Consider the following 21,761-nt stretch of genomic DNA (forward strand, 5'->3'; position numbering starts at 1 on the left):
CTTCTATAATGGTGAGATAGGACAAATAGGAATCTGCTACCCAACTCACAGCCCCAGGTATATTGCAGTGACCTAAATTTCTAATGCTTTCGGCAGTTACGTAGTCACTGCCCTCTTTCGCACGCTGATGGTAGACACCTCTAATTGATCTTGAACTCTCTCTCACTGAGTCTGGGAGTGATCTAAAAATTACTTTCAGTGAAGGAATCAATTTTTCAGAATTGACATGTGATATGAAACCTGTTTGTCATCAGTATTATTGACATTTGTTTATGTCACTCCGTGTTTATAACAGGCACATGTCTGTACCGGTGGGGGGAGGGTTATGATAGAGGCATATGATAGAGGCATAATCACCTCTTATGATAGAGGTGATTTACTATAGGAACACAAAGGAAAAAGTACTTACATTCTATGTGGAACTCAAAGACAGTTTTCAATGGAAGTGTCATTGAAGGTGATCCTTGGATCATGAGTCCAACTGGTGAGGAAAATTAAAAGTGTGAGATGGTTACTTGAGGTAGAAGTAACAGCATGTTAAAAGGGCTGGAGGTCTGAAAGAGAACAGCACATTCTGGGAACTGCACATAATTCAGCATGGATCAAGTGCAAGACGATGCAGGAGTTAGACTGCTATGTGTGTGGTAGATGAGGTTGGAGCGCTATGTAGAGGCCAGCTCTTAAATGGCCCGACATGATAGGTGATGAAATTTTGCTTTGTCCTCTAAGATATGGGGATTTTAAGGAGGGAAATATATAATTCACTTATATAGAAAAACATTTTGCTGGCTGTGGTATAAAGGATCAAACGAAGAAGAATAGTTTTGTGACAGGATGACCAGCAAAGAGATTGTCCTAGTGAGATATAATGAGTGCATCGACTAAGAGGGTGACAGCAGAAAATGTAGAAAAGACAGATTCCACAGATTTTACAGAGCTAGAGGTGATAGAAATTAGTGATAGATTATTTGAGTGTAAGGAAAGGATAATCTAGATTGGCTCCCAGATTACAGTTTGAGCTAGTGGTGAATCATGGATAAAAAATGGAGAGCAAAAAATGTAGATGCTGGAGTGAAGGCAACAGAGATATGTGAAATTATTTCCTATTTAAGATTTCTTATTAGCTGTAGAATCTAGCAAATGGGCTCATGGATCTGTCTTCTTGGGAAACCTCCCTGATATGTACAGGTCAATTCAGATCCTCAGAGAAGCAGACACCAAGGCAGGATTAGATGTGCAAGAGATTTATTGAGGAAACAGCCTGTTAAGGATGAAGTGAGAAGAGATCAGGCATAGGAAGGGAGAGTTTCAGACTGTGATGCAGGGCTGACGCCTGTGAAAGAGGGAGGGCAGGAGGAGTGGGTAGGAAGAGTGGTACAGAACTGAGAAGAGGCTCTGCTAAACCAATGAGGGATCCCTGAGCAAAGATGACCCGTTAGAAGAGTTCCACGTTGGGCACGAATGGCCAAGCTTTAACACCCACATCACGTTAGTCTTTGGCTGGGGGCAGCCCTGAGAGAGCATGGCTCAGCATTAAGAGTATAGCGGATTCGAATGTGGCAGCTAGAGGCTGTCACTGGCAACACTCCTCCCAGCAGTCTCTTAAAAGGAGACCTGAGTGGCATACTTCATGGCCACCAAATATCTGTTCTTGAATATTGCAGAGCTCCTTTTCTTCAAGATCATGGTTGGATTGTGTTCAGAGTGTGTTTTCTTAGATTCTGTTGTCTATTTGGCATCCATTCATCACAGGGCTAATTATATTAACCACATTTTCTTATTTTCTGTATTTTTGATCCTCTGAGATTTGGGGGCTTTACAGACACTGGGGGAGACTGCCTTTCCCAGGGCTAGTTATTTCCTAAAGATAATAACAATTTGTCTATGAGTACTCCTTTCAAATGCAAACCAACCAATCCCACATTTATACCCCCGAACCACTTCCTTATCTAAATCTCACACACTAAGGTGGTATTTCCCCTGCCTTAAATCATCCCAGGGCCAGGTACCAAGTAACTAAAGACCACCCCTATAGCCCAAAGCCCACCAGAATTATTCAAACCATCTGCCCTAGCCTGTTTACTCTGCCCTGCCTTGCCTTTCCCACAGAAACCCCGATAAAGGCTGTGGCCTAAGCCCTCCCTTCACTACTGCTTCTGCTTCCAGACTAAAATCTGGTGTTCCTCCTGTGCCCCTGCATGGCGAGTTGTGCCTCTCATTTGTGGAAGAACTGTGAGTAACATTAAACTTTCTCTTCGATGGCATTGACTTCTTCCTGTCATTTCTTAGTCACCTTTATAAATTAAGACCCAGACACAAAACAAATTGTATTTTACTACTCCTTTAAAATTAGGAAGTCATGTGACTTACTTTGGTCATTAAGTTGTGAGTGGAAGTTTTAAAACACAGTGCACGTTCTGTCAGATTATTTTTTTCCCATCAAGGAAAACACATTTCGAGTAGAGTTTCCATCAATCTGGACCCTAATGACGAGCAGAGGCACGTGCCAACTCATGTTGGAAATGTAGAGTGAGCAAGAAACTGCATTGTTCTAATAAGCCACTGAGATTTTATATTTTTGTTGAAGCATAATCTAGATTATCCTGACTGTGATTATAGCTTTGGGGTTTTTACCAGAGTATTCCAGTTTCTACACACGTGGAGAGTAGTTTGGGAACAGGAGCCAGTGACCATACCACCAGAATCCAGTTTGGTCGGACATCAGAGCAGGACAATTCAAAAGCACTAGTACAAGAAATAAATGAACATGATTTTCCTTCTTAGCTTCCAGAGCCATTTATATTTAGAAGGACAAGCTCAGAAACCATAGATTGTGACAGGTTATTAATACATAAATGTACTCTGAGTTTATAAGACCACACATTGTAACAGTCAGTCAACAATATTTCTTATGTATAAAGCACTTTGAATTAGGTGTGTTGGAATACAGAAAAATGAGAAATAGATGATTATAATAATCCCTTATATCATGTGCCACGCACCATAGGTTCCAAAGATTTTTCACAAATATTTTCTTCCACTCAGCGAAGTAGGTAGGGAAAGTATTATCCTAGTTTTACAGATGAGGAAATGGAAACTCACAAAGATTAAATGACTTGCCTAAGGTCACATCAAAGTCACAAAGCGGATATGTGGTAGACACAAAACTAGAAGCAACACTTCTGAGTAGAGGCTCTTTCATACCAGCCTATAAAGTAGTTACTTCTCCTGAGGGCTGAAATTCTTGTTGCCAGAACACGTTTAAGAATATTTTCAAGGCCTATAGTCAAATACATGAACATCACTGAAGTATTTGTTTGTGCCACGGTATTGGATGAATGCTATAATTAGAAAATGAACATGAAGAAGACCTCGAACCATCAAACAGATATGGGGGTTTCTAAAGCCCTTTTCAATTTCATCCTTTTCAGACTGAAAAGACAGCATGAAGTGTTGGGGAGATGTTGGTTAGAAACCTTGGGAGCTTCCCAGGTGAAATCTGAAACTGGCACCGACACATGGAGAGCAAGGAGAGACTGAAGAAAGAGGCAGACCACTCCATATCGGTAGGTCGCAGGTTTAACAAGCAAGGGAACTTACATACAAGGCTTGTCTTAGGCAGCCACAAGACAAGTAGATCTCCACACCTGCTGCCAAAATCTTAAAAGTTTATACAGAGGCCTTAACAGGGTTCAGTCACGTAAACCGTCCAGATGCTCTCAATAACACATTGCTCTCTCAAGGCTGTGTCCTTGAAAACATCTCCAGCTGTGGGAATGGTGAGCAGAACGCACATTTCAAGGACAGGGGAGGGAATGAGAAGCCTCCAATAGCCCAGGTCCAGATTTTGGGTCAACCAGTGGTCACGTCCTCTTGATGACCTTCCCCAACAGGAGAGAATCAACACTAAGGAAAACTAAAAATCACCATTTATGTATGACTTTGATTCTCAAGTGATTTTAATGTATATTTTTTCACCTGTATCTTACATTTTCCCTAGAAAGAATTATTGACTTGAGCCCAGATCTTGTGCCCATAAATCCTAAACTCTTATGATGAAAATAGATTTTTTAATCAAATTTTGGAATACTATTATAAGGCAACCCCCTTGGAAACTTGAAAGACTAACAAATTGATGTGGGGATTTTAACACACAGACTTATGCTCCCTCCCATTGACTCTGGGCTCTGTGCCTGCTTTAGTTCTGGCAGTTTCTGGACCAGGTCTTATGAAAATGGTAGCTCCTAATTCCTGTCTCTTGGGATACTCACTCTTGAAACCCAGCCACCATGCTGTAAGGAAGCCCAAGTAGTCCATGGAGAGATCCACATGAAAAATAATTGAAGTCCCAATGCTGCAGGACCGGCTGAGCTTCCAGCCGATAGCCAGCACCAAATTGCCACCCATGTCAGTGAGCCATATTGGAAGTGACTCAAAAATGGGCTGTGCCATTGAGCCCCACCCAAATGGTAGATCTATGAGCAAAATAAAATATTACTGTTGTTTTAACTTAGGGGATTTTGGGGTGCTTTGTTACACAGTACATCGGTGAAATTTGCCTAGGTTGGTTTTATGTGGAGAGGCCTTCTATAGTACATAATACATAGTACCTTGGTCTGAGTTTAGGGATTTTGTGTCTTCTCTTGCATTGTACAGTTAAAGAAATGATCTCCTCCTGTGTGAACATGAATCTCCTCAAATGGGCCTTGGGTTTACTGTATTGTGCGGTTACCGTGTGTTCTTGTAGTGTTGTCTGAGGTCATGGAGAAACATCACATCTATATAAGATGGAAGGGGCCTTCAATGAAATGACTTGGGGTTCTTTTTGTCAATCAGTGGGGACAGTGGGGGCACTTCCTTTAAGGAAAGGAAATGAGATTTGGGACAGATGATAGAGAAATTCTCAACTCTCATTATGCCTCTTTCTTGTGCCTCTTTGATTTCAAAATGCAAAAGTACTTTAAAGGAACTTAATATGCTTAAACTCACCAACGTCGTGTTCTAAGGTCGCAGTTTGGCCTCACTCATGCCACAAACACTTAGGAGGAGCATTAGGTCTTTGATTGGGCCAGAGCTTAGAGAGGGCCTGGACCCCAAGCCCAGAGTGGTGATGAGTCTTCATTAAGAAAGACTTGTTCTTGGCGGGGAAAGCATATAAGAGGTGGTGATATCCACCTACCAAACACCAATGGGATCCAATAGGATCCTGGGCTTGAATATGAATTTAAGGCAGGGATCTTGTCACGCCTAGCACAGTCCCTGACACATAGTAGATTTTGAGAGTGAGACTGAGACAGTGAGTGAGAAACGCTGGGCTCCTTTTGCCATTTAACCCAAGCTTTCTTGGAGGCTGCCATCTTTAAGCCCTTCTTGTTGCTTGTTGCTTGCGCGTGATTTCGTGCATTTGGCAACATAGATCAAGCCCACGAGGAAACAGTTTTTATACACACACACACACAGAGCCCTACAGTGCAAATTTTATGAATCCGAATCGTGGTTCACACTTAATATATTTCATGATGAACTTCAAACCAATTCAAGGGAGGCGTTTTTCTGGCTTTTAAATTGACAGCAGCAGTCTGGGTTTTTCGTGACCCGATGCTCCGTCCAAACAGAAGCAGGGACTCCCTCCTCTTGTTCTCTCCGACTCGGCCTAACAGGGAGCGAACAGAGGCACCCGCAGTTGACTCGGCGCGCCGCATGGGGGACACTACCCGCGGGAGCTCCGTTTCCTCAAAGCACAGCTGGCTCAGGACGGAAGGACAGAGGCATCCAGGGTGCCAGGCGCGGAGTGCAGCTGAGCCGGAGCCCCCACGCCAGGGGCCGGGCCTCGGGGATTGCCGCCCCATACCGCCCGCTCAGGAATCCCCTCCCCTGCCGGGCGCGCCCCCGCCCAGCTAGCCGCGCGCCGCGGCCGGATCTTCTCGAATTTCAACACAAAGGGAATCCTCGGCCGCAGGAAGTGCATCACCAGAAAGGGGGCCCGGGGGCGGGGAGAGGGGGATGCTTCCCTCCCTCTCTACACCCCCGCCCTCCCGGAGCCCTGGACAGCCGTGACGAAACCGTCAGGGTCCCCCCTACGCCCCATGAGCCGGGAGAATTCAAACAAGGAGCCCCCCCGCAACAGTAGGGGCGGGGGGCGGGCGCTGTCGCCTCCCTCCAAGCCCAGCTCCCCGGCGGCGAGGATGCCAGCTACCCCTCGCCGGGCTCACGCACCTGTTCGCTTCCCCCTCCGTTCCTTCCGGGTGCACGAGCACCTGGGCTTACGTTTGTTTTTCTACCCCTGGGCTCTCAACTTTCCTGCCACCTCGCCTTCCCCTCCAGGGTTTTCGGTAGAATGCCGGCTCCAGGTGTCCTCCTCCACTCCCAGCAGGGCTGCGCCCCGGGCTTGGGCGAGGCTTTCCCTGGCAGAACATTGGTGGAGAGGGAGTCCCCGCGTAAGCAAGGGGGAGAAGGACGGGGAGAGACCACTTTCGTTTTCCAAGACACTTGCCGTTCCGGGGACTCGGCCAGGCTTTCTCTCTGGAGGTGCCAGTCTTGGAGGCAGCCTCGCCGCAGGGCGGGAGGAGAGGAGGGAGGCTAGGCAAATTTGTGTTGAAGCTATTTTTTCAAGCCAACCTTACTGTTTTTACTTAGATTGTATTTTGCAAATCAATAAAAACAGCAAACTTTTCTAGAAATGTTTTATTCACGTTTCATCGGAGAGTGAGAAACCATCCATTGTCCATATAAAAAGCTATTATTTTCTTTTAGTTTAGAATGGCTTGGGGAAACCAATGGCAATTTGGGGAGAGGGGCTGAAACACCCCTTTTTTGGAGCGCAGGAAGGAGAGGTGGGAAAACCCTGGCGCTTTGGACCAGTTCCCGGCTTGAAAGACCCGGGTGACCCGGGAGGGGGCCGCGCAACTAACTCCAGGCTGCCCCGCTCCTATCGCGGGCACTCACAATGACAGGTGCGCCGGAAGGGGGCCACCTCCCCCTGGGGCGCCTGGCCGCCTCAGCTCTCTGGGACACCACTGGGGGGCCTCCCCCCTCTCAAGTTCTAGGCGGAGGCCGGGTACCTGCCGCGACCTGTCTCCTCCCCTTTTCCAACACCACACCCACGGGACTCCGGTCTCCCCGGGAGAGGGACGGAGCGGGAACAAAGGGGTCTTTGTTCACTGGCTCCTCGGGGGGCTGGGAGTCGTGCTCGCTCGCGTTTCCCGGCGCCCCTTGGAGACGGGGAGGCTCAGCGCCACCGAGCCTCGCCCACATCGAGCGCTGTCCTCCATGACCCCAGCGCCTTAGGTCAGGGCACGGCGCCCCGGGCCACCGCGGGCTCTTTCTCGGCGGGTGGGGTGGGGGGCGAGGCACCGCGCGGCGGCGCCTGGCGGGCACTGCAGCCCGCGGAGGGACGGTGGGGGGGTTTCGGCAGCTGGCGGAGGTGGAGGGGGCGGGAGAGGGAGCTTGCTCCGGGCAGAGCCTGGAGGTGCAGGGCGGGCTCCGAGAGCACTCTCGGAGCTTCTCCTGCCAGAGCAGCGGCGGCTGGAACTCGCTCCCTCTCTCCTTGCATCCTCCCCTTTCCCGTGATCGGCCCCATCACCACGCCAGGCCCCCCTCCCCTGCCGTCATCACGCTCCCCTTCTCCCTTCGTGGCGCTTTCCTCTCGAACCATCCTTCTGGACAAACTTTGATGGAGAATTTCACACCACGCTGGAAAAATGCCGGTTATGAAAGGATTACTGGCGCCCCAGAACACCTTCCTCGACACCATCGCCACCCGTTTTGACGGAACACGTAAGTCTTGCACTTCGACGAGTTGCATGGTATTTTTTAAGAATGATTTTTTCATATAAATTACTTTCGTTCCCACCTTCCTTTTTGCACCAGCGGAGTGGATTCCTTCTGTTCTTGCCAAGATGTCTTTTGTGCGCAGAAATTTCTTTCCTCCTATGGTTCGGTGTAGTGTTAACACTTGGATGTAGTTGGCCCCCTTGACTTCTTGGGTTTGTAAGGGCTGGAAAAAGAGCCTGAAGAAAGACCGACGCCCGTGTTCACTGTGGGACTTGCATTCTGGTACCTCTTTAAGTAATTGGTTTTTAATAATTTTATGAGGTGAAAGTGGGAATTGTCCGTATGGTGAATTGCCACCTTATCCTTCTAGAGTTTCAAGGCTCCCTAGATTACAGAGAGAGTTTGGAATATTCTTCGTCCGTGCAGCTTCGTTCCGTGAGGTCTTTCGGATAGGCATGATTTACCATCTGAGTTTAAGAAATGCAAACTAGAATCAGGATTGCCAAGTGCAAGCTTTCTGTAGAATTCTAAGCGTTGTGAGTTTGTCAGAATCTTGATTCCTGCTTTTAAGCTAGAATAGTGTACCTCTCAATCCTGAGATTATCCTAACACTCGAGGAGAGGCTTTTGGGGAAGGAGGAACTGGGCATTACAAAGGCTGATCTGATCATAAGAGAAAGTTTCAACATATGTTTTTGATAGCGAGTATTATTGGACGTTTAGCTTGTTTAAGACAACAGTTAAAAAACAAAGATATGGTGTTGTGGGGATGCTTGGAGACTGTTCAGAATCAACTGCAAATTGTTCTCTTTCAGGACCATGGTCAGGTCCTCGTTCCTTCCCAGGCTTCTCAAGCTCCCTTCTTGAGCCAGTTGGTCTTCCCAGCAGGCTTTCACCCTGTAATTAGGAGTCTGTTCTCTCACATCCAACAAATGCTCTCATTTGGTTTCACTATGACTATCCAGACCTTCCTCCTAGCTTGTGTTGCTTCTGTATGCTTTCCTTTTTCTGCCTGTTACACAAGATTCATAGAAACTCATTTATTCTAAAGGCTCTTTCAGTAGTTCAGGCACCATTGTTTTTTACTATGATGATATATTTCTTAGAGCTGATATGGGAGAGCACATGTAACTCTATTTCCACTCCAGTAGGCTAGATACACACTGTTATTATGGTGGGAAGTAAGTTCTGGACTTTTGCAACTTCAGGAATAGTTGGAAAAGTTTACATGAGAGAGAAATGAAGCATTTGCTTGACTTTGTTCAATTTTTATTTTTGACATCCAGCCTACTAATGGTAGTTGGTGTGGATGTTCTTCCAGTGTTTTTATCTTTAGCTTTAGCCATTCTCTCCCCTTTTCTATTCTAGATGTGTCAGACAGTATGAGTGAAGAGCAATGCCATCATATATCTGTCTTCCCTAGACAATAATAAGAGAAAATATTGTAATACAACTTTACGTCCCTGCCATTGCCATTATCTCCACCACCCAACCACCACACAAAATCACCACTGCTGTTTTTAAACAGGCATGATTGTGGGACTACTATTTATTACCTTAGGAACTGATCAGTTTCATGTGGATGTTCTTGAAGCTGCAAATTTAAACCCAAAAGGCTTTCAACATTGATCACAAATGCATTTGTTGAAAATGAAGTAATTGGTAAATGGCAGTTGCTTGTCTCATTGTCACTTAAAGTCGAATGGAGTGCAATGTGTAGTGAATCATCGCAGCGTAGCCCCAGGAATTACTGCAGCGATCTCTTTAGATATCAGTTGCTTATGAGAGGGGCTTCAGATCCTCAGTGTGAGGATACTTTTGCCTCTTTCTCACACTATAGCGTTTGATAAGCAGAGGGCATATAGAGAGATTTGGGTGTACTAGAGAGTAGCCCTTTTTCTATTTTAACTACACATTACTGTTAATAAAATAGAAGGTTAGAAATTTTAAATCCTTATTTGGGAAGATCGCATCACATACAAGCATTTAAAATAATATTAAAAAAAAACAAACTGTTGGAGAGCATGCTTGGTCTGTGTTCCACAGGGTCTGGGGATTCCTGGAGGGAGCCACTTTGTATGAAATCAATCTGCAAATCAGTGAAGCAGATTTCAAAGTGATGAGTAACATAAAGATTTTCTTTGGCAAGATTTTGTTCACAACATTTAATGAATACTGCTTGTCCCAACAAACCCCACTCAACGAAAGAGGATTGTATTTTCTCATTTGCTTTTTGTTTGAATTGCAGGATGACTTGAATAATCTGAAACTTAAAAAAATACTTTAAGCAAATTTTTAGCCACAAATTTTGCTGTATCTAGAATCATGGGCATACCATTTCCCCTGCTAAATATTTAGTTTATCTTATTACACTATCTTTTCTGTGTTGACACAGTCTTATTAAGTATCATTACTACTCCTGAAACTCTTTTCCTATGATCATCTTTCTTTCTCTTGATTTTTTATAGTAGTCATTTATTTTCTTGTGCAAGATAAAACTCTTTGCAAGTTTTAAATTGGCAAAATTGCCACCTGCCCAAATAAAGTATGCTAAGAAAGTGAATAATAATATATTCAAAATGTAATGTGTTTACATGGTACATTTTCTGCCTTATTTGTTAGGTATATTTTATAGTCATATTAGTTTCTTATTTTATTTTATTTTGGACAATTCTGATGAAAAATAAGAGAGCAAATAATAACGCTGGCAAACCACCTTGCTAACTTAACCACCATGCAGTATTATTATTAGCCTTTTTGATTTAATATTGTAATGGAAAATAGTAAAACTTAAAACATCATCTAAAATTTCTCCGAGGAAAAAATAAATATATGACACTAAAAGCCTATAACATAATCTTACTAATTTATCAGTTGCAATGTTATCACAGTGCAACATAAAAGAAGTTAATAATATCGTTTATCACCTAGTGACACTATTGTTTTACATATTATGGTATTTTTTCCTTTTAATATTTAAGAAGTAAGCTTTGTCAGGATTGAAAGACAATTGTGGACCATTAATTGAAACTATTTTTTCTCATATACAATATAATTTTAAAAAACTATTGGAAAATATAAATTTTTATATAAAACTACCCTAAAATATATTTACTCTTGAAATGTGTTCTACTGGTTTGTGTTTAATTGAAATGTAAATGAAACTTAGAAAAACTAAGAACCATGCAAATATTGAATATGTGTGCCCCATTTAGGGGGAAAAAAGTAACTCCAGTGAATTTCTTTGACTCATTACATGTAGCCATACTTTTCACTTGAAACACTCTAAAACATACACACACACAGTCTTAACATTATGACCTGCATGTAGTTCACTCCTACATAGTTTCTTTCTTTTTTTTAACACCTTTAATGTATTTAAAAAAAATCTTTTCTGAGTAGACTTTTGCTTTAAGTACATGAATATTAATGCGGACAAAGGGAAAGTATAAGAAGAGAACACATAAGTACGTATTTTTAAAAATAGTTTTTCAGTACAAATATTTGCCACAGGGTACCATTTGAGAAAAACACGTGTTTTTTTTTTTTAGGATATAAAACTTTCAGAGGGAAGTGTCCATTTTCAAACATAATGGTGCATTAGCCTACATTTTCCAGTCATATCCAAATTTGGCCAGAATCCTTCTTCCCCTTTGGGGTTAGTGAGACACGACTTCAGCTTTAAAGGAAGTTTGCAGCCCAGTGGACTCTATCAAGGAGACTCCAAAGTATTCAGAAGAACAGTAGTTTAGAAACTCATTCATATTTGTATATATTTTATGTACTCCTGTATAGCCTATTCAAAATGGTCTAAGAAAATTTCTTAAAATTGATGTACTTCTTTTTTTTTTTTTAAAGACTTTATTTATTTATTTATTTTCCCCCCAAAGCCCCAGTAGATAGTTGTGTGTCATAGCTGCACATCCTTCTAGTTGCTGTATGTGGGACGCGGCCTCAGCATGGCCGGGGAAGCGGTGCGTAGGTGCGCGCCAGGGATCCGAACCCGGGCCGCCAGCAGCGGAGCGCGCGCACTTAACCGCGCACGGGCCGGCCCTGACGTACTTCTTTACAGAGGCAGTTCTCCATGGTTTCTCTTTTCCTCCTTGTCCTTTCCTCAAGGTACATAGATCTCTTAACACTGGAAGTGTAGAGAGAAGGGTAATGTACTCAAGCTGTAGGAAGCGGGGAAGACTAGGTGGGACAGTGGAGATCTTCTTAAGTCTTTGCTGGGTTGTAGTTTGGACAATATCATCAAAGGCATTTAGCCAATAAAAAAGAATGAGCTCCATTATGTATGGGTCCATCTGTAAAAGGCTACTACATGAAAACGTTCAAGGAAATATCTAGCACTCCATAGACATCTCCTCACAAATGGAAGTTTATAAAGACTAGTTTTCATTTTATTTTTTTTTGCATGCCACTAGTAGTCTTTTATTCCTATTCTTTTTGTTTAGGGAGATAGTTTCTGTGTTAGTTTTCTAGTTCTTTGTGGTAAATTACCACAAACTTAGTGACTTGTTATCTCACATTTTCTATCGGCTGGACATCCAGGCAAGGATTAGCTGGGTTCTCTGCTCAGGGTCTCACAAGGGTTCAAACAGGTTGTCAGCTGGGGCTGTGGTCTCAGCTGAGGCTTGACGCCCTCTTCCAAGTCCACGTGGTTGTTGGCAGAATTTAGTTCCTTGAGGTTTTGTGATTGAGGTCCCTGCTTTCTTGCTACCTATCAGCCTGGGACTTTTCTCAGCAACTAGAGGTTGCCCTCAGGTTCTGGCCAGATGGCCTCTTCTGTAGGCCCTCCCACGACAGAACAGCTGCTTCTTCAAGACCAGCAGGAGTGTCTTTCTTTTAAGAGCTCACCTGACTAAATCAGGCCCACCCAGGATAATCTCTCTTTTGATTAACTCAAAGTCAACTGATTAGGGATCTTCATTACATCTGTAAAATCCCATCTAAAATCGTGTGTCCTGTCACACTCAAGGGAAAGAGATTAGACAGGGTATGTACACGAGAAGTTGGGAGCCGTCTTAGAATTTGATCTACTGCAGCTGCTATCCCGTTGTTATAGTCTCACGCAAAGCCTAATGTTCTCACATTTGTTCTTCCATGAAGCAGATTCGTTGAGCTTACTCTGTAATTCTGTATGCACGTAAACTCTGCTGAGTTTATGTCTGAAATCTTTGTGACTATAAGTCGCAGCTCACTGGAGGGAGGGTTGTCATTCACATTTGGTGATGGCGTATGAATAAACAGCCTAGGACATCTTTAGTCAGCTGTGCTGTCAGATTCTTCATTCTCTGATCTAGAAGTAATAGGAAACATAGGAGCTTTGGAGAGACATAGAAATATTTTCAGAATATTAATCCCAGCCTCTTGACAGGGTGCTCCCTCTTTCCAGATAAGGAAGGTTACGTGGGGTCTGTAGGTCTGTGTGTAGGTATCTTAGTCTTCCCTGGATGGGGAACCAGTCCAAGAATGTGGCATCTGCAGAGAATGATACCTGAGGCGGGTCTTTGCACTCTAAGGCGACTGAGTTGTTTCTACTTAACCAGGCCCATTTTTGGGCCGACTATGTGGACTGTTTTGAAACAGTATGTTTTCCATCTCTTTCTGATGCCTCTAACCACGTTTCAGATTTAAGGAACTCTCCGCTGTGCACTCTTGCATTGAGGTTGGCTATGTTAGACTAAATAATGTTCTTTATTTAAAAACTTTATTTCAGGTTTACTAAAAAATATAAAGGAAAAAAGAAAGAGGGAAAGGGAGGAGAGAGTAAAGAGGAAGGAGGAGGGAATTATTTATTCTCATTCTTTTGACTTTGTAGATAATTCTTCACCCTGCAAAGGACTTATCACAGGGGTTCTCATAACTTCCCTGCAATAAACAAACTGTTTGATTTACAAGAATGGGTTTATATCTTTACCAGAAATGCATTTCTTTTGATGAGTGAGATATATAAATAGTAAGGAAAGTTTTATTATAGTCTTTAAAAGTATCAGATAATTTTGTTTTGATATCATTATGTAGAGGAAAATGGATACCTAATATGTTAAGAATGGAAATAATAAGAATGGAAATAATATGTTAAGAATGGAAATAATGTTAAGAATGGAAATAATTTTTTCAAGGCTCTGGAATTTGGCATAAACTTTAGACCAAAGACCATGGCATGAGCCCTCTTCTGGCGTGAGAAGCATGTTGAAGGTCTTGAATTACCAGTTTCTCAGATATCCTAGACCCAGCGTACTTTTGGGAGGGCACAGTCTCTCTGAAAAAGTCTACTTTATTCATTCAATCAATCAGTCATTTCTTCAGCAATATTTAATCAACACTGACTGTATACAAAGCCATTGTGCTAGGATCTTTGAGAGAAATCAGGCTTGTCTTTCTCTGAAAGAGCAATAAATGTGTGCACAAATTACTATAATATAGTTTGGAAAGAGATCAGAGTATTCAGGAGGTGTAGGCACAGGGCTGTGCATGTTGGGATGAGGGAGGAATAGATTCTGTGGGGGATGATCTGGGAGGGCTTCGTATGATGAATGGCTTCTGGGTGGGAGTGATTGGCTCATATATAAGGGCAAGAATGATATTGTATTTACTTTGCCAATTTGTGTAGCACTTGTCATTGAGGCTAATAAGGGGAGGCTTTAGAGAGAAGAACAAGTATCTTAGAGGATGTAAAGGGGGCAAAGTAGAGGCAAGAAGACAGTGGAAAGTCAATTAGGCCAGACGTAGAACATCTTTAAAGCCAGAGTGCTTTGTTATAATAAGCCATTGGAGGTTATAGATCCATAAGAAGATCTTATGGTAAGAGAAGTGTGATGCCAGCTATGCCTGGTGTAAAAACTCTCAACCTTCCCATATTCCACGGGCTGATGCATAATACGGGAGAAATGTCAACCTTGAAACCTAAGATGTTTCTTCCTGCTATCTTGTCTAATAAGGCATTTACAATTGGACAAAGCTCCCATAGAATGTAATGAAATTAACGTGCTCTTCATTTTCTTACAAACGTGTGCTTTGCCTGGGGAGCTAAATTTCTCTTAGGAAAGGGAAAGATTGGTTTCTGACCACATAGCTGAGTACTCTTCTCCTCCAGGGCTGTTCACCCCTGTGTTGTACTATAGAATTATGCCTGTGGAGAAGAAAAAGAATTGAGAGTGTGCTAGAATTTAGTCCCAGTGAAGTCGATTGGAGAAATGCCAACACTAAGAGGTACAGAATTGCAACTGCTGCAGAGATAGTAGGGTTCACCCTGGCAATGTATATTTGCTGATATAGTCTAAATACTAAGTTTTTAAGTCCATTTTGGTTTAGTAGAGCCTATAAGCAAAAAAAGATGAGACTTCAACTTTACCTATGGCACAGTTCGTGTTTAGCAACTGGAACAATTGAAGAGCTTTCTCAGTAATTTAAACAGTCAAATATAGTTCTTGGCTTTTAAATTCCCTGGAAGATATATTTTGCTTTCCTTTCTAGCTGTTAATGCAACTATCTCCCTCCCTTAAACCCTTCAAAATTCACATGTCCCCAAATGAACTAATAATCTTTTCTAGGCTACGAAACCTATTTGTCTTCTTATGTTTTCTGGCCCCGTTATTGGCATCACCACCCACCCATTTCTCCAAACTAGAAATCTGAGCTGGCCTTGACTGCCCACACATCTAATTGGTTATCAAGTCTTTGAGATTTTACTTTAGAAATGCCCAAATTTGCCTCCTCATCTCCCACTTCGTTGCTTCTGCTTTAGTTTGGATCCTCTGTTTCTTATCTACACAGTTATAAGCTTCTTCTAACTAGACTCCTGTGGCCATAGGCCCTTATCCCGCTCACTCCCTCCCCCTTCAGTCACCACTGTCCCCAGAGTGATTTCCATTAAAAGCAATATGACTGTTTAATCCCATAACCCTCCTACTTAAAGCTATCCGGCGGCTTCCTGCTACCTCTTGGAGTATGTCCAAAGTCCTTAGTGTCATTTGACCCCAAGATGACCGTGCAGAATCTTTTCCATCCCCTGCCTCCGAGGCTGCAGACATACTCACCCCCAATCCGCTGCTCATTTATGTCCCTGGGCCTCTGCATGTCACTTCAAGAGCAAGATCCTTTATTTTCTTCAAGACCCATCCTGAAAGTTACCTTCTATCTAAACTCTTTCTGTGAGGCTCCCCGTAGAGTTAGGTGGCATTTCCTCTATGCTTCCCTCTAGTCAGCTCTTACATGTGCTCAAATTATATGCCTTCATATTTCAACCCCCCACTATCAATGCCTTGAAGCTCTGACTGTGTCTTCATTCATTTTATCTCCCCCTTACTTAGACTTATGCTTGGAACAAGGTCTTTGGTCAGTAAGTATTTCTTTGAGTAAAAGAATTTCAAATTCCTTGAAGGCCAGGACTGTGTACTGTCTTTATTTCCCTCCAGTAGTAACTGGTGTTTCTTTTATTCAGTATTATGTGATTAAATTTTGTTTTGAAACATAATTCTGGACTGACTTCCAGCCCCTCATTTTCACATGGTGCAAGTACTAGTTTCTTTTATAAAACTCTAATGATAATAGTGACTACCATTTGGGGCATGTCTACACACACCCTGCGTACTGTGCTGATGCTTTGTCTGTTCCTACCACACCCCAGCAACCCAGCAAGGAGGAAGGGAGCCCCCCGTTTTGTTACAGATGACAGAACTCAAGCTCAGAATTTTTCTACGTTATTACACTAGCCTGTGATTTTTTTACTATAGCCTGTGATTTTCTACCATATCACACTACCTCTAAAACGTGTATTTTTATAGCGAGTATAAACAGACTGGGGCAATCTGTGGTATCATTTCTTGTTTCTAACTCTTGCAAAAAGAGATTTCTGCTTTCAAGTTTTTAGCCATTTCTAGTTTATGTGCCTGTTTTTTTTTCTTTTGATATATTATGCTTTAAGTACTTGTCATTTAAAGAATGTTTTTAAATTGATATTTAAGACTCACGTCTGGAACTACTAAAGGCATTCATTGTGCAAAGCAGTTGTGCTCATCAAAGAATATTGACTGTCCATTTTTTTTTTAAAATAAAGAAATTCATTTTCTTTGAGATTTTGGTGCTGAGAATTTGCTGACTTTAGAACTTCTTTATGATTTTTTTACTGTCAGACTAATCCCTCCATAAAAGATATTCTAATTCTCGTAGCAGTTACGGTGACATCATTTCGTATTTTTACCTTGCTAATGTCTTACAGAGGAAATTCTACTACCTGTTTTGAAGCTGCTTTTATTGGGAGAAATATATTCTCCAGTGTCAGGTACTGTTGACATCTTGTAACAGAAATCATTTACCTTTCCTCCATGATGAACTTACAGGAAGAAATCTAACTCTCAAATCTAATCTAAAGCTCTTTTTTTTTCTTCGTGTTTTCTTTTTTTCTGTTGAGTCCTTTGGACAGACTCCCTCATTGTACTAGTCAGTCCAACTGAGTTTCTTACTCTGCTTGTTGAACTAGAAGGAACTGAGACCACAGCACTTACCAGTCTTTTCATGTTTTATTTGATTTTCCAGAAAAAAAGGATCTACATAAGAAGTTCAGATGTGATCAAAATGTCAGATACCCAGTTTGATAGGAAGTAGACTTGTCCCTAAGTGTGGTGTTCTGTAATGGAGAGAATAATGTAGCAGAGACAACTGGGCGTACTTTTGACCTTACCTAAATAAGTGTTTCTACTATGACTCCATGGATGGTGGAGAAGAATGAGTCTTGGGACTGGAGCTTCTGTATTGTATTAATTTGGTACACTTTTGGTCAGGTTACATTTTAGTCCTCTGAAAATGAGCTTGCCACTCTTTCTCAAGAAATGTGAGGATTCAGATTTTAGGATATAGAATTAATAATTGCCAAGGGTTCTTGTCTGTCTATACAGTGCTCCGTATCATTTAGTGTATTTTTGGTTGGAACAAACCAAAAGTTATAAAATTATTTGAAAGATAGTAATAATAGCTAATATTTGCATAGCATTTCAGTATATTCATTTTTTTATTCCATTACTTAAATCACTTATGAACTAATAGACAAAAACTGGCTTCCTATTATAATTTTAAATGTACATTTGTTTTACTATAAGTGAAGTTGAGCATTGTTTAATATATTTAAGGTCTATTTGAATTTCCTTTTCTGGGCATTATTTGTTCATATTCATTGCCCTTTATTAATTGGATTGTTGCCATTCCTTTTATGACATCTCTGAGCTCTTTACACAGAAAGAAAGTGAACCCTTTATTGGTAATGTGAACTGTATATGTTTTTTCCAATTTTGGTTGATCTTTTGATTTTTATATTGATGAATTAATCAATTTTCCTTTTATGATTTCTGTGCTATGTATCATACTTAAAGAGTTGTTTCTGTTCTGAAATTATTTTTAAAATGCATCTTATGTGTTTTATCATAGTTTCATTTTGTATATTCAATTTTTTTCTCCTCCATTAATAAGTTCTGTAATTTGATGTATTGCATATGATGTAGGGATCAAAATGTATTCGTTCTAGATTCCTGTCCATTTTCCTAACAACATAATTCAATAACTCATCTTTTCCATACTGATTTGAAATGTCTAGTTTATCATATTCTATATTTCTGTGTGTGATTCTTTTTATTTTTTGATTTTCTATCCTATTACATTCATTTACCTTTTTCTTTACATGTTAGTATCACAGTTTTAATTATAGAAGTTTTATGATATGTGTCTATTTTTTCCCCAGAATTTTGCGTGGCTAATCATACCTATTTGGAAGGTGATATGAACTTAAGAATTAGATTGTCTAGCTGAAAAAAATCCTGATAGTATTTTTAATGAAATCTCCTGTAGGAAAAATAACATTTTTATGATGTTGAAAATTCAAATCCAAAAACTTGCTATGTATTTCTATCATTTACGTCTTTTTAGGGGATTCTCAATAAAGCTCTTGCATGTTTCTTGCTTATTTTATTCCTAGTGATTTCATTTTTGTAGTTGCTATGTAAAATGCTATGTAAAATGGAATCTTTTTTCCCCACTGTTTTGTTTTTCAAATTCAATCGTGTTTGTTTATTTGAAGGCTATTGATTCCTATGTGTTACTAATTTTTTGACCAGTCAAGTATCTGTTATCCTGTGTAATAATTTTGCAGTTAGTTTCTTGGGGCTTTCAGGTAAAAAATAATATTGTCCTCAAATAATAAAAATTTTGCTTTCTTGTTTCCAATTTTTATTACCCTTACTTTTTGTCCCTTTAATTTTTTTTCTATTGTCTCATTGCTTTGGCCAGTATCATAAATACAATAAAAAATGGTGATGATAAAGAGAAGCCTTCTTATTCCTAACTTTAACAGGGATTATTTTAGTGTTTTTCTAATAAGTATTTTTCTGGCTTTTAGTTTGAGAGATAGATATTTTTATCATATATTTCTCCTTTATTAAGAGGTTTTGTTAAGTATTCCTATTTTATAAAGCAATTTTATCAATTGCCTTTTCATCATCTATCCAAACAATTCTATGTCTCTTATTGAATCAATTAATATGATAAATTTAATTGACAGATTTCGTAATATTAAACTATCCTTGCATTCTTTCAATAAAAGTTACTTGGCCATGTTGCTGGATTTCACTTGTTAATGTTTTATTTATAATTTTTACACTGGAGATTTTAAATATATATGTTTGTGTGTGTGTGTAATATTGACATTTATTTTCTCTTTTTTTATGTGTGTACTATTGGATTTTGGTGGGGAACCACACATCCATGTTTGTTTGTGCTCATTACAATGTAGTCCCATCTGGTTTACCATTTGTGCCAGATTTTTCATGTTTTAATAAAGTATTACTATTAATCACTGCATCAAAATAAGCCAAGATGGGTTGGTAGATTTCCAGTTAGTTCTTATAGCTTTGACTATGGTCTTGTCTAATAGTGTCTCAGATGCCTGTGTAGTGAATATAGTTCTTACTTTAATGTGTAGTTAAATCTGAAAGATGCCCAGAAATAATACATATCTTTTATCCCAACCCTTTCCATATACAAAATATTTAATAATATATATGTATTTATTTATCTTTTCCTAGGACAACATGTGCATTGTACACCAACCAGTAGCACCAAGGCCTATGAGATGCATGAAGTGACCAGGCCACAAGTTAGTGAGGTCAATAGGAAACATGGGAAATTATAGCTTAGGTATACCTGAAATATATGGAAAGTGATCTGTATTTTTGATAGTTTTAAACATTTTTGCAGTGAACCTTTTGTAGCATCAACAACCTCACAAAATGAAAAATGTTTAAAGAAGTATTGAATTTCTATTTCTTAAGAAAGTTGATGAAAGTATAACAGGAAGAAAATGTCGACATTTACTTCTATCATGGCCGCCCACATTGGGGCAGTATCACTGACCACATTAAAATCAGATGACAGATCTGCTGAGTAGGCATCAGCCTGTTATTAAAAAATTAGTAGCTGCCTGCAATATGCCTGCAAATGATGATTCATTCCACAGAAATTTCTTGGACATACGGCTTTGTGAAGCATGATTTTTCATTTAGATCACACTAGTGCTCTTCTAAATGATTTCATTCATTCTTTTTTTTTTTTGGTAAGGTTTATAATGGTATAATTTACATACAATAAAATCACCTGGTTTAAGTGTATAGTTTGATGAATTTTGCAAAGTGCATACAGTCATGTAACCACCACCACAATCAAGATGCAGAACAGTATCTTCACCCCCAAAGGCCAGTAACCTCCCCACTGCCAGTCCCTAGTGACAAGTAGTCAGTTTTCTATCCCCATGGTTTTCCCTTTTGTAGAATGTAATAATTAGGGCCGGCCCCGTGGCTTAGCGGTTAAGTGTGCGCGCTCCGCTACGGGCGGACCAGGTTTGGATCCTGGGCACGCACTGATGCACTGCTTCTCTGGCCATGCTGAGGCCGTGTCCTGCATACAGCAACTAGAAGGATGTGCAACTATGACATACAACTATCTACTGGGGCTTTGGGGGAAGGAAAAAAAAAAAGGAGGAGACTTGGCAATAGATGTTAGCTCAGAGCCGGTCTTCCTCAGCAAAAGAAAAGAGGAGGATTAGCATGGATGTTAGCTCAGGCCTGACCTTCCTCACAAAAAAAAAAAAGAATGTAGTATTCATGAAATCATAGAGTGTGTAGCATCTTTTTTTGCTCTGGCTTCTTTCACTTAGCATAATGTTTTTGCAACTCATTCTTTTGGCATGTATCAGTAGTTCTATTTTATTGTTGAAAATTTCATTCAGTTTCTATAAGTTTTCTTGTACATGTAAAAAAAATGAAACAACAGTGGTTAGTGTATTATTTCAATTGCAGAAGAACTTAGCAAGTATTAACACCTTTAGGGTTTTCAGTGGAAAAATCAGCTAATTTTAATAATCCTTGAGTTTGTGCAACTAATTCATGGATATAAGTAAGGCTTTTCAAACTTTATTCCATAGAAGGTGAATCATATATTATCATAAATGTTATGTTAAATTCAGTTAAATGGATATTAAAGATAAAGTCATTTATTTTGTGATGACAAGACAAATGGTAGAGCATAGTGTCACTGTAAAGACAATTTTTATTAAATTAAAATAAAGGGTGGAGCATAAATGTGCTTGGACTTGGTTGTGGTGTACACGTAATTCATTTTTATGTCCAAAAAATGGTGATATTCTATCAATTCCTATAGAGGCTGTAGCGGCCAAAATTACCAAATATTTTACATATGAGGAATAATTACAGTAGTTACCCTACATGATATGTGATGTTAAATACAGAAAAATTTTTGGTACGACAGTACATAGTTTCTCTTTTTGTTGTCATCATCAGTCAGAATTTTAAAATGTTTTAGCCTTTGAATTAATGCTTTGTAAGCAAACTAAGTGTCTGACAAAATTATTAGTCTTTCCTAAATGAGCCTTTTGTATTCTCTTTTCATTTTGTTTGAAATCACTTGAAAATATTTAATCAAAAT

General features: G+C 40.4%; 1 protein-coding gene across 1 annotated transcript in view; it reads left to right on the forward strand.

The window, feature by feature from the left end:
* Positions 1-7,490: 7,490 nt before the first annotated feature.
* The window catches only part of KCNH8 (potassium voltage-gated channel subfamily H member 8), a 371,503-nt gene continuing 357,232 nt past the window's right edge, over positions 7,491-21,761 (forward strand). The window contains exon 1 of the mRNA XM_058553749.1: positions 7,491-7,776. Coding sequence (XP_058409732.1) covers positions 7,701-7,776 — 76 coding nt within the window. The 5' untranslated portion in view covers positions 7,491-7,700. The remainder of the gene's footprint in view (positions 7,777-21,761) is intronic.

Source organism: Diceros bicornis, chromosome 2 (genome assembly GCF_020826845.1).
Source record: "Diceros bicornis minor isolate mBicDic1 chromosome 2, mDicBic1.mat.cur, whole genome shotgun sequence".
NCBI classification, from domain to species: Eukaryota; Metazoa; Chordata; class Mammalia; order Perissodactyla; family Rhinocerotidae; genus Diceros; species Diceros bicornis.